The sequence below is a fragment of the Coturnix japonica genome, chromosome 1 (genome assembly GCF_054131305.1).
Source record: "Coturnix japonica strain WE chromosome 1, WE-NBRP24, whole genome shotgun sequence".
Classification (NCBI taxonomy): domain Eukaryota; kingdom Metazoa; phylum Chordata; class Aves; order Galliformes; family Phasianidae; genus Coturnix; species Coturnix japonica.
This window is the reverse complement of record NC_140663.1, coordinates 47008527-47026193: the sequence shown is the minus strand read 5'-3', so window position 1 is coordinate 47026193 and position 17667 is coordinate 47008527. Positions and strand designations below refer to the sequence as shown.

The 17667-nt window shown below is 36.3% G+C and overlaps 1 protein-coding gene across 24 annotated transcripts in view; it reads right to left on the bottom strand.

Annotated features, from left to right (window-relative positions):
- The window catches only part of PACSIN2 (protein kinase C and casein kinase substrate in neurons 2), a 62755-nt gene that overhangs the window by 8277 nt on the left and 36811 nt on the right, over positions 1–17667 (bottom strand). For 15 of the 24 annotated variants that reach the window (XM_085518070.1, XM_085518115.1, XM_085518075.1 and 12 more), the window contains 7 exons: positions 9046–9202; positions 8034–8269; positions 7225–7380; positions 6061–6236; positions 3721–3841; positions 1597–1721; positions 873–989 (listed from right to left, as the gene is read on the bottom strand). In XM_085518070.1, coding sequence (XP_085374196.1) covers positions 873–989; positions 1597–1721; positions 3721–3841; positions 6061–6236; positions 7225–7380; positions 8034–8269; positions 9046–9202 — 1088 coding nt within the window. The remainder of the gene's footprint in view (positions 1–872; positions 990–1596; positions 1722–3720; positions 3842–6060; positions 6237–7224; positions 7381–8033; positions 8270–9045; positions 9203–17667) is intronic. The other 9 variants (XM_085518145.1, XM_085518152.1, XM_085518131.1 and 6 more) reach the window with 3 other exon arrangements.

Below are 17667 nucleotides of genomic sequence, written 5' to 3'. Positions count from 1 at the left end.
CTCAGCTTTGAAAATTAGCTTTGAAAATTTCTCTTTGCTTATCTACCGGGCAACACCTTACTCAGAAAAAAAAAAAAAAAAAAAAAAAATCACATTCTTACAATATATTAAAAGTTTAAAAAAATAAATAAAAAGGAAAAAAAAAAACCAAACACAAAACAACCAGAAATCAAAGACAACTTTCCTATAAACTCCAAGAAATCTCTCTAACAAGAAACCTGTAAAATCCATGAGAGTATTTACTCTAGAAAAGTAGAAGCTGTGAAGGCAGTAGATAAGAGGAAACAGACATTTAAATGGCATTGCAGAATCCTTTTCTCACTTCTCTAGGCACCCCTACAATATATTTTAACTTTTCGTATGCTTCAATCCACCAATATAAAATAAAAGCTTCATTACAGAGTGACAACTTGGACATTTAAAAAGCATTCACTGCTGAGTATGGGCACGTCATTTAAGACAGCGATATCCTTAGGTAGGCATGCTGAAGCAACAGACAGTGGTTTGAAAAGGTCCTAAACAAAAGAACACAATCATAAAAGCAGACTTATTCAGCAACAACACATACAGGAGTAAAGCTCCAGGAGCATTCTCATTAGAAAAAAAACATTTACATTTTAGAAGACTGGTTAAGGAAGGAAAAAAAACAACAGCAGTTCTGTTAGCAACTGCCAATAAGCCCAGTAGTTTCAAACCAAAGATCAGGGCAACAGATGTGGCATCTGTTAGGAGAGACAGTTAGGTTACAGTGCAGCTTACAAAACCTCTCAAACAGACTTCATGCACCCACTAGCATAGCCTTATAGAAACTGAAAATGGAAATCCCTGGATAGAGAAAGTGTAAAAACAATTAAAAACAACATTTCACCAACTTTTTGATCTTATTGTCCTCCTTTTCACTGACAGTACTCCCAGTATCTTCTTCATCTTCAAAGGGATTGTAACTTGATTGTACTGACTGCACTGTGTTACTCTGGACACTAAGAATGCTAATTTGGAAAAGAAAGAACATTATGGTGACCCTATCTGTTTAAGAGTAAAAACACTCATTTGTGTCCCACTAAGTAGTTTTTTTTAAGCAGACCCTTTCTCCAGCCATTAAAAAAAAAAAACAAAAAAAAACCAAGAACAATTAAAAAAACAATTAGAGTAGCGTAAGAGCCAAGAAAGTTCTGACAGTCTCACATATGATAAGTGTATCACTCATCCAGAACTAGAACCATTACTTTCTAAGGAAGCTGCTACTAGCAGCTATGAAATAACAGCATCCAGATTAGTGAAGTCACTAAGCATTTTGCAAGCTAAGATTTCAAAGAAAAACTGTCACTTCTACAGACAGAAAAATAGCAACAGACCAACTACACAGTTCAGTTCCACTACACAGTTCAGTTTCCTATAATCCACAGTGAAGAGAGAAATGTAAACTGGAGAATTAATCACTGAAGTATTCTGTGAGCTGCAGAAAGCTATTTTAAGAATGCTCACAGATAAGTAACATTTGATTGGCCAGTGGCTTTTTGACCCTATATTTGTTATCTCAAATGACAAAAATAACTAAAATAACTAAAAATTTAAAAAAAAAAAAAAAAAAAGTACCTGCTATGTTTGTTAGGCTGTGAAACTTGATCTCCTGTCTGATTAATACCAGTCAGAGTCACTCCATCAGAAGCTTTCTTCTTTTCTCTTCTGCTCAGGGTGCGATTCAGATCTGCAGACCATTCCTGCCAATGAATGTAAACAACGATTGAGAAATGTAATGGAACACTAATTATCACATTTAATTTTTCAAGACCGTTCCGGAACATTCATTTATACAGATTTACAAATAGTTATTGTACAGATAAGTTACTCTACATGTTTTGGTTACTCTCCTCATCTAGTTCCTACCTTAGTGATGCAAACAGATCTTTGCTACTCACAAAGCCCAGCATGACCTGTACCTCCCTGCTTAGCATTCTGCACACCTTGAAAAAACTTAGAACACCAAACGTGCGGTAGAGAACTGGAGAAATCAAAAGGAATTGCTCAGTGCAACTCTTTAAAAGTTGTATTGAGAACATTTACCGTTTCAAGTAATGCCAAGACATCTGGTTTTTTAAAATTAAATCTTAGGTTTACCTTTTGAAGTATTACAGACTGCTTTAAGATATAAGCTTACTTCAAGTGCTGCAGGACTGACCTACAATGGAGCTCATTTTTCAAGTCATTGCACTTTTCCTGTTCTTAAAATATGAATGAGCCCTTAGGGTATTGCACTCAAATGTTTTGTCTTTAAAAGCCAACCAAAAGAGCTCAAATCAACGCAGCTGTTCACAAGACTCATTATGTCATTTGTTAGAGTATCCCCTCCTTGATGTTCTGAATCACTTAAGTTTCAGAAGGCAGATGAACAGGCATGATGAGACCTAAACACAAGCTACACCTTTCAAGTCAAACTAGGCCACATACAGATGTAAAACAGAGAACAGAGAGCAAACTGGCTACAAGCAAAAATCCTATGTTTAGACATTTTTCATCTCAGAAAACACGTTGAAAGTTAAAATTTCGGAAGATTGTTTACAATCAAAAAGATAAACTATGAGATACTAAGAAGAAAATGAAGATTTACTGAGATGCTATTACTCTATGTGTTTATGCAGGAAGAATGGTCAGTCATGAGTGATTTCTGGCCAACTTCTTCAGAGGTACCTCTTTATTTTAACCTCTCACAAACAGACATGGATTTTAGAGTTACTGAAATATAAAGACCACTGACCTAAGTACATTTATGCTATATAATGATATTTCATATTCGTTTGATCATGACTTTTGTTTTTACTTACATCATCCTTGTAGCATGCAAATGAAAAAACACTTGATTAGAGAAATAACAACAGAATTTCATTTATTAATTATAATGTTTATGAAAAAGGATGGTGTTTCCCCACACAGAAGTAACTGTAGTTCAGTGCTGCAAGCAAAGAAACTTTGCAGCACTAAAACGAGCTTTCTTCTTCAAGCCTTAAAAAATCAGAAGTAATTCAACATTTACTTTACACTCAGTAACTGAGGTCTCCACTCCATTAATTGAATGTCCAGAAATTATTTCAATTGAACTTATGTTTCTGTACAGAATTCCACTCAAATTTCAGCCTTTTGATGCTCCGCTACTATGATTCCGCACTGACAGAATTTGGAACTTGTTTCTTGTAAGCTAAGATAGCATAGCACTCCTCAAAAGCTTCCTTTCTCCTTTCAAAACTGAATCTGGCTGATTATTTTATTAACTGAAATTAATAAAATAACCAGTGCAATGTAGGACCTTTTAATTAATTTATTTATTTAATATGATGGTATCAGAAAACTAGTTAAAGTCAGACTCAATCTGAAATACTATTTCAACAGTCTTTACTGTCTACTCAATAACAAGGAAATTCCAGTTTAAGTCTGACAATGAAAGGGAGAATCACATACTAACAACTTCACTAATGACTTTAAAGATAAAGTCTGTTTTATACCTCTCTGCTCTTTAAATATAGGCATTTTATATAATCACCTCCTAAAGTAGAGGCTGAGGTACCCCAATAGAAATCAAGAAAAGAAAAACTGTAACAATCTTGTTATCTGCTAGAAGTTGAGTCTGACAGGCTCACTAGAAAGGAACGTGTCAAAAAGGAAACTGGAAAAGGAAAAAAAACAAGCCATAAAAACAAGTATGGGTTTTCCATACTCTGATCTTACCTCAAACTGAGGCCAATTCATTGACATCCCTGGACCTTGATTAGCTCTGAACCACCGCAAATCTTCAACAGCATCTGCAGTTTTGATGTTCTGTTCCAGTTCACGGTAGATATTTTTGTAACTGCAAAACAAATCAGACTTCAAATTTAGTACAAATGTAGAAACACAGCAAATTCCCTAGATTCATTGTATTTACATGATATATATAATATATATATATGAGTATAAATATAAGTACATATAAATATAAGTGCATATATATAATGTATGTGTGTATGTGTATATGTGTGTGTGTGTGTGTGTGTGTGTGTGTGTGTGTGTTCAAGCTTCAGAACAGTATTAAAAAAAATATATTGCAAGACAGAGTTTTTAAAACCCTGTGGGACAGACCCATTAACTGCCTGTAAAAAATACAGTCAAATAACATCCTTATTTGAAAGATGGATTATTACTCTCAAGTAAAGTATCTTAAATAGTTGTCAGTGAATTAGTAGTTAATTTGGAATATATTTAAATGACTGAATGTCAAGATTGAATTTTCTTGAATTTTCTTCTAAAGCTTGCCTATAAGATGGTAGGAGCTGTTTTCAGTGTTAACTTCACATAATTCTGTGCGGAGCCAGGAGTTGGACTCAATGATCCTTATGAGTTCCTTCTAACTCCAAGAACTCTGTGATTCTGCAAAATTCCTGTCTTAACCCAATGAGACTTATAATTCATTTTGGAAAATTTCCAACCTGAAGCAGAGTTACGTGAGTTTAAAAAACAAATGCATAAGAAAATGTACATTTCTTACACCTGCTAACAGCTTTTATTGTTTTTATCAACCTTATTTTATTTATAACTCTTGTTAACTATACTATATAGTTATAGTAGTTATAGTAGTATAGACTATACTAGTAGACTATAGACTATATATAGACTATACTAGTATATATACTATAGTATATATATATATAGTACTATAGACTACCTGAAGCTATAGTAGTTATAGTATATACTAGTATAGTTAACAAGAGTTAAAATAGTATAGTTAACAAGAGCCTTGTTGCATCTGTTCATCTTTTGGTCTAATACTTCTTCATTTAACTTAAACTCTATTAACGATGAAGGATTACACCAAATAGAAGTCATGCTGCAGATTCAATTCTGATCCCCTGTCCTAAACAACACACAATACGTTTGCTGCACAGTCTGACTGCAAATATAACAGGCTTCTTTTTAACAAAAGGACCAATATGTTGTAATATGGAACCCAGACAAAGAGGTGTTAATACAACAGAAGTCAACAACAAGTCTTAAGAGTGATGCAGAACTATGAGTCTGTCAACAAGCTAGATGGATTTTAGTGAAATCCTACAAGACCATGGCACACAACCTCTAGAATTCTAAGTGCTTCTCTGGAAGTAATGCCTCATATTTTATGTCGATTCAGGTCAGAGGTGGATGTTGGTGGTATAATAGTAGAGGCTGAACCTTTCCACCACTATTCCCTTACATTTTGTTGCCTTGTGACAAATGGCAGCAAAGTGGAAGTCATGACATGTTTGACATGTAAGTGGACATCACAGTATCACAGTCTCGTGCGGGTTGGAAGGGACCTTAGAGATCATCGAGTCCAACCCCCGGGATTCGAGCCCCTGTGTAGCAGAGCGGCACTTCTACCACTTGCGCCACAGGGGGGATTCGAACCCAGGCCCTCCAGTGTTGTAACGCGGCATTCCTACCACTGCACCACCAGGGCACACAATGAAGCAAAAGGGTGTCACTGAATTCCTCCATGTGGAAAAAATGACACTGATATTTCACTGATAATTGCTGAGTTTTTAGGGAGACCAAACAGCAGATGTGAGCACAGTGAGGCAGCAAGTGGTGCATTTCAGCAGTGGTGACAGCAACAATGGTACACCTTTGTTGGTATAGATTCTCTTGAGTGTAGCATACAGACTCCTGTTCAGTCACTGGTGAAAACACAGCCAGGTAGTAACTGTGTTGAAAAAGAGTGCTTTGTAGATGAGAATTTGCTCTATTCAAATAGTGCTTTGCTGTGCTCTTTTCATCTGTTGTAGTTTCCATGGAAATAAGTAGGAGGCGTTACTTTTGGAGCAATCTACATACATCAACAATGAGGGTTTACCAGTTTAGTACCTTTAAAGGTAACTAACAAATGCTAGGAATAGATGCTAACCAGATCTTAGACAAATCAAACAAATAATGTATTCCACTTTTAGTAAACTGAGCAACATATTAAGTCAGATTTTAAACCGACCTACTTGAAGCATGGATTACTTTTGGCTTAGAAATATTAAGCACTAGTTTTGAGGTCTTGCACAGTTTTACCTTGCAACATTAGACAAGTCAAGGTGTTTCTGAACTTCCAGTAACACTTCTCGAAAGAAACGTAAGCGTTTTTCCTCGAACTGCTGACACTGTTCAAATACCTGCTCCATGTTTTCCATATACTGAGGAGTGGCATTATCTAATTCTTTCAGTGATTTTTCATACTTTTCTTTTGTCTGAGGTGGAATGAGAAAAAAGGAAATCAATTAGCAATATTTTTATTACAGTCCTATGAGACCCACAAATATAGTATCAAGCAAGACCTGGAGTAAAATACACTGAACCACATTCTCATTGTATTACCACCATTACCCTGTTTGATCATGATGAGATTTACCTAACAAAATAACAAAACAATTACAATAAAGGCCTAAGCCTCCTCTCCAGCTTTTTAGAAATCATAAAAAAAGTAAACGTAATCCTAAATATAAAAAACAAAGGAGGTGTTTAGTATAAGAGCAAGTAGTCTTTCAATTTACAGGTTCTCTTAGTTAAAGATCTCCAAATAATTTTGAAGTCTTAGCATTTCCCCTTCAGCAATTTACGCAGTCCACCGTGAGTTACAAACAGAAAGAAGTATAACTGCATACATTCCTGTGAACATAAGTCACAAATCTAGTGAGCTCAGTTAACAAACACAATCTTGGACTCTAGATTAATTTACAACAGTAGTCCAGAGATAGTAAGAGATACCACCAAACATAATGTTGGCCATCCAGATCACAGAGCAACATTGGAAAGGGAAATATTTTCTTAAAAAACAGAAGTCACACATTCACTTCATTTAAATAGACTGTATCAACTTCATTTCCTTCAATAATAATTTTTTAAGAAGTGTGTATTGTACAGTCAGGAATGCTGACACATTTAGATGCCAGTACACTTTAAGCATCTATCTCATATTCTCTCAAATGAAGTAACTCTGTCCTCACTATCAAATATGAAGAACACTTGTATTATTCTATTTCTTTCCCTACTCAAAGTACTTACGTAAAATAGAGGTTATATCATCTGTTCTTCAGGAAAGAACATAGCAATGACATGCCTTGTTAAAAATCCCAAATTTTTGCATAGGACTGTTACAGAAGAAGCCGTGCTGCAGTCCACAACACATACAGGAGGAATAAGACCTTTACACATGGACAGCCTATATATTAGTCATACCTTTAGTACATCTTGTTTGCTTCTCTCCACTTTGTCTTGTAATTTCTTGAGTTGTTCAGGATTTAGCGCTGGATCAGCTTTACTATTTGTCTCTCTAGATATAGCCAGCTTCTCCTCTTTACAGGCCGCATGGTATGCTTTCTTTGCAGCTTCCACCTAAAAAGAAGATTTGAATCTCTACACCTGTGACACTTTATAAAACAACTGTGATGGTTTTATTTCAGGATGGGGGCTTTTTTTTTTTTTTTGGTTTAGGTTTTTTGGTACGTTTTTTGTTTTGGCCAAGGATTGAACACTACACAATAATCAGTGTAAGGAAATTCTTGTAGTACTTTGAAATCAACATATTTTACCATACAACAAATATCACTTATAAAAGCTTAGAAAAGTGAAGAAAGACTCAAGAAAGGTTTACAGGAAGTCTCAAGTACAACAATTTTTCCTCATGCCCATGTTCCTCTGCTCCCCTTCTTCTACAAACCTGTCATTTAAGAAGGTTGTGTTACAAGGAGAAAATCTGCAAATACTTTTCCCCGATCATTTCTTTGAACAACACGTAACATCCCAATGCATGGGACCAGATATTATTAAAATAACTTCAATTCTACTTTTTTTCAGATTTTCAGTGAAGTCACCAAGATTAAGAAGAGACCAAAAGAAAATACTTATTTTCAGAAGAGGACAGAAAGCAAGAGATCTTTTTGAGAAAGGAGGGTCCAGCAGAGAAAATAGGGAGTTTACTCCCTTACAGAGATTTGAGACATTAATATATTGTAACACAGGATATCTAATACAATCTACTGCTGTACCTCTTTCAGCTTTTTTGCCCAGGGTTTCTGAGCTTTCCTAAATCCATCTTCTGCTTCTTTGGTTTCCTTAAATCCTCCCATCATTTGTTTATGAAAGGCTTCCTTCTGCCAGTTCTTGATTTTTTCAAAGTCTTCATTCATCAGTGAACCTTTTACTTCTAGATGTAGTTCACTCACTTTTTCAGCTTCTGACATAAAAGCACACCAAGCCCTTTCTACTGTTCCATACTGTGGGCCTAAACACAACAGAAAGTGTCATTCTCAATAACCATCACCCACATGGAACTTATATTCTCAAGAGACTACCTGAAGCTATTGACTTACATTCATCTCTAAATAGGAATTCGTAGATAATTATGCAAATCTAGAAAAGGGATTTTTTTTCCAGACAGTTTTAGAATACAACATGTTACAATCATACTTAAATAATATTCATTTAGTCTGGCCTGTGTCTCCCTAAACTGCAATTTCCAATATTATGCTTATTAGCTCGTCTTTGAGCTGCCTTCGATTTCTCAACAGATTTTTAAGCATGGACAACCATGAAAAGAAAAGCTAACTCAGAATATAACTAAAATGCTATCAGATCAGCCTTTCATTAAAACATTACTTTTCTATTAATGTTTCCCCAGCAACCACTGACACCTTCTTAGGCAGACAAACTTTCAAACATTGTGTTCTCTACCATTATTTACCCAGAAACAGCTAATTCATAGAACTGAATTTATTTGGATACATCAACACCAGATGGCAAGATTCATCCATTTCCATAAGAAACAAGCAAATTAGAAAAGGAGCTAAGTCTTGTCTTTTGTTTGTTTTTTTTTGTTTTGTTTTTCTTTGTCTTAACCAAGGAAAGCTTGATCTTTGAAAGACCCATTTGTTACACTGCTAAGCCATTTGCAAAGGTTCCACTTAAGCTAAGCATTTCTACTTTCAACTTACCAAGAGCATTCCAGTCTTTTTTTCCTATTTGAGAAATCTTTAAGAGTTCAAAATGAGAATGTATTACCTTTTTCCACCAGTTGTTTCCATCTTTTTGCCCATTCTGTAAGTTGCTGAGCATAGACCTTCTCTATCCGTGCACGTTCATGAATACAGTTCATGAGATCGTTGCAAAGTCTGTGACCATCATCAATTCGCTTTACTGTCCGCTTGTAATTTCCAACCTGTAAAGATACAAACACTTAGCAATTCCTGCTTGAAACATCTGAAGGCAAGCTAAGTCTCTAATACACATACAGCAACAGTACAAGAAAGAATCTGCTATCAGGAATTCATTGGTTATACAATCCAGTATATCCAATTTTCAACTAATCTTAAAACCTAACTTATATAAGATATCAGAAATAAATTGTAGTATGATCTGCATGGAAGATGCTGGAAGTTCCCAGAAAGAACACCACAAGGGTGACAAGTCCTCCTGTAGGAAAAAAAGGTTATTAAAAAAGCAAGCTTGCCATTCAGTAAACACAGTTCAGTCAAATATAAATACAGCATTACAAAAGAATCTATGCATTATTAGTCTTGCAGTGTAAGTATAGGTAATTGTCACAATAGTTATTAAGAAATTGTTCTGCATTATTACTGCTTGGCAATGTTTTAGATGATCAAAATACTTGACGCAAGCATTGAAGAAGGAAAGAATCTATTAATTACCGAGTACCTTAGGTTAGCGTTCCACTTAATTAAAAGACTGGTAAAACTGCAACAACATACAAAGTAGTACTGTAAAATCTACATCAAACATTAGAGTTTTCGTTTTCTAAGAACACGGTACAGGAAACCACATCCACTGTATAACCAGCAGAAATCAGAGGTACCCTATATTACAGCTGTGCTGCAGTGCTGACAAGGTAGGTTGCAATTAGTTCAAAAGTATACTGTAGTATTTAATGCACTGATAGGGACATAGAAGCCCCCACTCTTAGCATAAACATGAAGATTTTAGAAAAGAAAACTCCATGTACAAGATGCAAAGGGATGAGATAAGGAGAAAAATGTATGAACATTCATTATATAAATGAATGCCTATTCACATTTGTGTATTACCAACACTAAGTAAGCAATCCCAGTAATGGGGAGGGTGGATGGGGAAAACACAATACAGCTGACAAACTAGTATTTCCACTCATTTCAAGGTCAGTCAGGTTGACTTCTGTAAACATTAAACAAAACATAAAACCTCAGGTAACAGAATTTGCATGGCCTATTAAATATTAAAGTCAACTTCTTATCAGCCCAAACCACCTGACTGAAAAAAAAAGAAAGAAAAAGATTAGCAGTGAAGTAGTAAGTCAACCATTCAGATACTTAAAGCACATTTGTCGTTTTGACACAAATCACATCTTATGTGTGGGAAGTCATCCAACTTTGTGGTTTGCATTTATTCAGAATTTTGTTAGCAGATGCACACGCAAACCATCTGTTTCAGAAATGCTCCTCACAGTACAGAGGGAGATATTTTAATACTCTTATAAGAAGGAAAACTATATTAAGTGCTGGAAAAAATAAGTGGGACATTATCAGTGACTATTCTGATACATAAAGACAAACATTGGACAAAAATAAGTCGACAAAATTCAGGGTCAAAACTGAAAAAAAGTAACCGAAGCAGATAATGACAGGACAATTTGTTAAGACACTGTCCTCAAAGCATTAACTTGAGAGTTTTTTGGATTATATCCACTTCAAAAGATCTAAGAAACCCAGTTATCATCAAAGTGAAGTCAGCAGCCCCTTATTTGTCCTACTCTCATCAAAAAGTAGCCCCTTTAAAAGCAGAAGGTTACAGACTTAGACATAAAACATAATGCAAAGATAAGAAGCTATCAGCAGTGCAAAGAAGCAGGCATCAAAATCAGACAGACAATGCATCCACATCCAAACAGACTTCATCTACTCATACAAAATGTATGAAAAGTAACCTCTTATTTTCAGGCCAAATAATGAAAACGAGAAATTAGTAGTTTCAGACTAACAGTATACACTAACAAAGATAATAGAAATGTAGGTTGCTCCAAAAGCAATGCCTCCCCATTTATTTCCACAGAAACTACATCAGACACAAAGAGCACACTCACACTATTTAACAGTGCATGTTCTCAGCTACACAGTACTCTTCTTCAACACAGTTACTACCATTAGCTATGCATTTTCACCAGCAATAAACAAGAGCTGCACATTGCATTCTTAAAACCCGTACCAGCAGAGATGACCCTCTGCTGCTACCCAACGCCCATCTCACTGTGCTCACAGCCATTGACGCCATTTTGCCAGGCTGTCCCTCTGCTGCCATCTGTCACATGGCAACAGAATGCAACAGAATACTGTGAGCCAAGATAATAAAATAGGTGCTATTACTTTTGGAGCAGCCCTCATATAATCCAAACATTAAGAAAATTAAGTACCTGAAAGAACACTTGCTAAAGTTTGTGACAGGAGGACAAAGTTATTCATCTGCTCAAAATTACTCTGGCTGTAGGTTCACAGCCAAGCAAGCTTACAACAAGTTACATTTGTCACAACTAGTGAAAGCCTTATATTAGCATCAATTTGAGTCTCTAGTTGCATGCCCATGGATTTATGTCTCTAGCAAGAACATTTCCTTTAATAAATTTTCACTACTAAATTAGCATTTTATATGCTAATACTGAATTGGAGCTGGCTGCCTCATGGTATTTTTAATGTTTTCATTTTGAGTCATCTGAGCAAATTCTACCCACATGGTAATATTGAGCAGTTGTCAAATCTCATGCAGCATTCAAAGAATGGAATTCAGCTTGCCTATTACAGTCTACTCACTCCTCAGCCTTCTGTCGCAAAAGGCCCCTCGTAAAAAAGCCTCATGCAAACCAGAAGAGATTCATCCACACCACCTCCTTCAGCTGAAAAGGACTGAAAGAACTAACATCATAGTACAGAACAAGGCCAATAGTACTAGAGAATAACAACTCTGCATTCCACAGAAAGTCTTTTACAATATTTTCAAACCAAACACCGAGGAAGTTCATTCAAACCACTGTTTCATAAATCACACTAGACATCACATTACATTTTCATGACTTATGAAGAAAGTTAGAGTTCTGGAAACAAAACATTTTTCTGCCATTTTTTTTTTTTTTTTTCCCATGACAATATGAATTACATACATAGCAATTAGCATTTTCAAAACATAGTAATTTATTTGTCATTGATACTTCATATATCTTCAACAGTTAGTTTATTCTTCCCCTCCTTGGGGGCATATTTAAAACACAAAACATAATTCTCAGACCCTGATTCTTAGTCACTAAATAAATTCATTCTTCATAAACAAAGTTCCTTGAGCATGCACTGAAAAATTATTATATAACATACTAAAGCTACAATGGTTCATGTCAAATTTAATTAGTCTCTTGTCTTAAAATGTTGGTTCTGATGCTGTAAGATGACCAGTAATTAGTTTTTTAGACCAAGGTTCCTTGCTTTAGTAATAACCTGAGCTTCCCAGGGTATACTGTGTAGAGGAAAAAAAAAACTATACACACAAATATATGTGTGTGTGTATATGTATATATGTGTGTGTACGCACACACATATATATACATACTGTGCTGTGAACTTTCTCCAGTATCTTACTAACACTCACTCCAAGTGCATCAAGGAATGATTGGATGCTGTGTTGAGGGACATGGTTTAGTGGGAGCTACTGGTAATAGGTGAATGGTTGGACTGGATGATCTTTTAGGTCTTTTCCAACCTTGGTGATTCTATAATTCTATCATATCAAAATGTCTTAAGTACTCTTCCCTTGTATTTGTCTGTTCATGCACAGGCATGCACGCAGATTTCCATTTCAAATAGGTCTGCACATCCCTCCTCTCCCTGCAGTTTCAGATATGAAGACAGAGGATATGGCTGTCTGCACCTGATTCAGAAGATCAGAGGCACAGAAGAGATGTACAGGGCTCTAGAGAATATGCAAGTAGCCTGAAACTACGTGCAAGGAGCAGAAGGGTCACAGGCATGTCCACAGTATATTTGGATAGCTTAAAGCTTCTTTTTAGCCTGCTTACTATGAAGCTCCCTGCTTCAGCTCAGCCCAGATAAGCATGTCTGTAGATAAGCACATCCATTTCACTCTTGCAGTCATTATCTGCATCTCACAGCCTACAATCCTTACTGACTCCTTGCTTTCAGCTGTTCCATGATCCCCAGTGATCCTTTCCTTCTTTCATTTCCTGTACGCAGCTCAGACTTAAGGACTCTGGGGTACAACATATGCCCCTACAGGTGGAGCCCTCAGCAGAGCAAAGGACCACTTAGTAAATGAGAGCTCCAGGACCTATTTCCAAGTGAGATCTGTTGAAAGGCAGACTCAGCCTTGGGAAGACTCAGTTTGGTGGGTAGCAGCAGCTATCTTAGACAGGATTGAGCAGGATCGTGTTTTCAGTACAGCTTTCTGAAGGAGATCACACTGGAATTTTTGTCCAACTCAAGGTACTGTATTAATAACAATTAAACATGATCAGTGGATAGACTAGACCAAAGCAAAATAAAACAAACTTTCTTAGGAGCAACAGACCCAACTTCAAAATGGTCTGGTGCTTCAATTCTACAGTCACTTAGCAGCCTTTGCTTTCCCTCTGTGAATGTGTGCATACTCTTGGGAGCTGAATCCCTTCCTCCTCAACTTGGGAACCACCTTCTTTACTCCAAATGTAGGTTTGATATCTTCATATAACATATAGATATCATCATTTAACTTAAAGTATTTTATAGAATACTTTAATGTTTAAAGATAACACTAATCATAGAATGGCCTGGGTTGAAAAGGTCTGCAGAGATCATGTCATTTCAACCCCTCTGCCTCAGGCAGGGTTGCCAACCACCAGACTAGGCTGCCCAGAGCCACATCCAGCCTGGCCTTGAAACAGTAACACTAACTGAAGTAATTTTAAATATTCACAAATATATCTACACAAAGTCTGGTAGAATCATTTAGATCTTCTACTACCGTAAATAACACATTATTTTAATTCTGGCAATGAACCTACTGTTTGAAAATTACATTTTGAGCTGTGGAGACTGCAATGACAAATTTGTGAGGGAAAAAAAAAACAAACAAACACAAAAACAACAAATATTATTTGTAGCAGGTGACCAGAAAAAAAATCAACTGTTTTCCTTTGATCAGAGCTACATTTACATAACGCCTTGCCACTTCAAGATTTCTGCATTAGCACTGCTCAGTGCGTGAGTACAGGATTTCATCAGTTAGAGTGACTTTCTGATCTTTGTTGTTTCCTGTTAGAGCTATCCTTGTACTACAAATGAAGCATTTACTTCAGGAAGGTAAGCTGTAAGACTACAAGCTTTCTTACAGTTTCAAGGGCAGTGAATATTTTACCACAAGATATTTAAAACCTGTATCCTGCCTTCAATTTAGCATTAATGCTACACTCTCAGCTGCTGTTCACCCTCAGCTGCTAGAAACACTCTAATAAGAAATGATCCTCTAAAACTTTGTTCCCTGAAATACTGCTTTAATTGTCAAGTTCTTGACTTGATTGGTGAATTCTCTATAAACTCTGATTCTCAGTTTTAACTGTACCTATGAGAGGATGATGAGATACATGGAGACAAAGTAGTTTTATATGTTAGTGCAACAATCTTCAAATTGCTGTTACTATTAATTACCAGGAGAAAAGCTTTCCCACCTCTGCTAGTATGGATCCAAGGGGAACACAGATTCAAAGAATCTTTAAGGTTAGAAAAGACCTCTAAGATCACAAGGTGTTTCTTTCTTCCATACATTCAGATAGCCAGTAGTTTCCCCTTTTCTCCTGAAATAATACTGAGCTTGGCTACTAATACATTCCAGGCGACCCCATTTTGCCCCATTTCATCTCCCTTGAAATGCCTTCGCATGTTTGTTCTGCTTAGGAGAGAAAACATCCCTTCTCACTGCAATATTTCTTCTCGTATACGAGCTCAGCATTGAGTCACCTCAAATCTTTCCTAAGCTGAGACTTAAATAATTCACAACAGCCAGAGAATGATAAGTACACAGCGATCAGGTATTCAGTATTGCACAGCTTAGCAGTACACTCCTCTTTCCTCAGTTACCACCCAGGTATACAGCAACCAGCCACCAGCACTGATATGGGAATACAGCAAAGATTACAGGCTCAATAATTTAAACTTTCACAGCATTTGAGACTCTCTTTGTATCACATTACTTACACACCTTTATCTGAACTTCACATTTAGTGTGTTGTTTGTTTTTATTGTTAAGCATATTCATAGACAAGGATAAAATGCATAAAGAGTTAAAAACCACTTAACAGGTTTTTCTGGTACACTGACTGAAAAATAAGGATATTTTAATTTGTCAGCAGCTTAGAAAGTGGCAAACACTCAGCTATTGCTAAACTCCAGTCAATTAATTCCCACATATTATAATTAATTATAACCACTAATAGAGAGCTTCAAATGCCTGAAATAAGATCTGACACTAACTTCTTTTTCCAAGCTTGCCTAGTTTATCCATAACTAGTCAGCCTTTATGAACTGGAACAATTTGAAAGAAAATAAGTTTCCTTATCTCTGAAGTCACCATAGCATACAATGTGTTTTGCTGTTGTTTTCAACCAGCAAATACAGGTGGGAAACACACAGTTAGGAGCTTTGAAGGTTTAGTCAAACCCACACACACCAATGGCCAACATGAGAACAAACTACTAATTCCAATGTTCAATTCAACCATAAATACACCTTCTTTCTATCTACAAAACAGGAGTTTCCAAACGTTAACTTTTGTAATACTGATTGTGTTCTCCCTCAGAATAAACATGCAAAAAACAGATTATTCAAGGCCCTGTTTGAAACCTTATTCTATATTTCCATGTGCATCATGAATTTGTGTTAATCAAAAGTGGGTTTTGAACATAAGCGGAAATGTTTTAGTCCATAAGTTAACAAATACACAGCACAGGCATACCCCAGCACTATCTCTGTGTATTTCAGTTTTATACTGGTAAATTTACCAACATAAAATAGCCTCTAGATTCAAGAAAAATCCTGAGGAAGCTCTTCGGTCACAAAAGCTAAAGCTAAACACACCAGTAAGCAAATACTTGGCAATATAAATGGAAAGCATTAAGGTACTCAAACCTACAAGAAAAAAACACGCATGCAGGAGATATAACAGCAATCTACTGCTGTAGAGTCCAAACATTTCCAAAATGGAAGAGCAAAACAAAACAGCTGGCTTCATCAATGGAAGCAGCACTCACTAATAAGGAACTGAAATACCTCAACTTCAAAACGCTTTTGTGCTTTTTTTAAACGTTTAATAGTGAGAGGGAGGGGTTCCTCCCTCTTAAATTCATCCAGTAGCCTCAGAAGATAACTCACTTAGATGGTGACTGATAGCAGCAGGCACGAAGCACAGACATGATCAGTACCCAAACTGGCAGGCCCACGACCATCTCCACACACTGTTTATAATGCAATTTGTCAGTGGCATGTCCCAGATTGGCTGTCTCTGCTATCCAGAGCATTTGGGGCTGTCTGATTTTTGTTTGTTTCACTGTTGTGTGTTTTTATGGGGGAGTGTTATAATGAAAATGCATGCTGTAGACTGATTTGATCAGCCACAGTGCAAAGAGGACCAAATTCTCCTTTCTGAATCAGCGGAAAATGTTTACTTGCTAGTGATTCTCTCTCTTTAGAATGCAACACGCCTAGCACCTCAAAACACACTCCAAGTTCTGTGCTTGAAAAGAATGAGTCACAGGCCTGAGTTTCTAGACTTAATGTCAGTCAGTGTTTGGCAGCTGATCAGAATATATATTTTTGCTTGGATTAGTAGGTATTTTTGCAGTACAAATAAATAACTGTGCAATACACAGAGAGTTCTCCATGCAGCTGACACAAGCAGAGGATAAAGGAGAATAAGGACTTTTATCTAGGGTATAGGTGGCACCATCAATTAATAACCTGTGGATCGTTAAAAATAAGCATTTCTACAGGCTGTAGCTGTTCCTTTCAATGCCTTACCTTGCAAAATATGCATGCACTTTTACTTGGATCACTAGCAACACCTAATCATTACCTTTCTTACCTTCACAGGTATCTAAATGAATAGCATTTGTCTCAGCTTGCTCAAGGCATTTTTAATGTGACCACAACAGTGATTAGCAAGCTTAACACAGGGACTTACTAACAAATGCATCATAATAATTAACAGAAGGCCAGTTTTAATATACCAAATTATTTCATGTGGAATTCAACACTACCTAAGTATTGAAGGCCAATAGGGTTGTCTGCTTCTTGTGTTTCAAAATAATTTAACAGTCACACAGCAATTCAATACAGCAGATGGAAAAAAAAATCAGAAGGTTATCAGCTGAACACTGGGAACTAAATTTTTTACTTTCCCATGGAAAAGTTGCTGCCATCCTGCTCCAGGCCATAATCAGTATCCTCCAGACCATGTTAACCTTGTCAACTAAAATACCAATGAAGGAATTTCTTCTTGGAAAATATCAACAAGATTCCTGCGTTAAAATTTCTGCACCCAGAAAACACCATGAGTTCAGCCAAATCTACCAAGGCACACTGAAACTTGTCAGAATGAAAAAGAGGT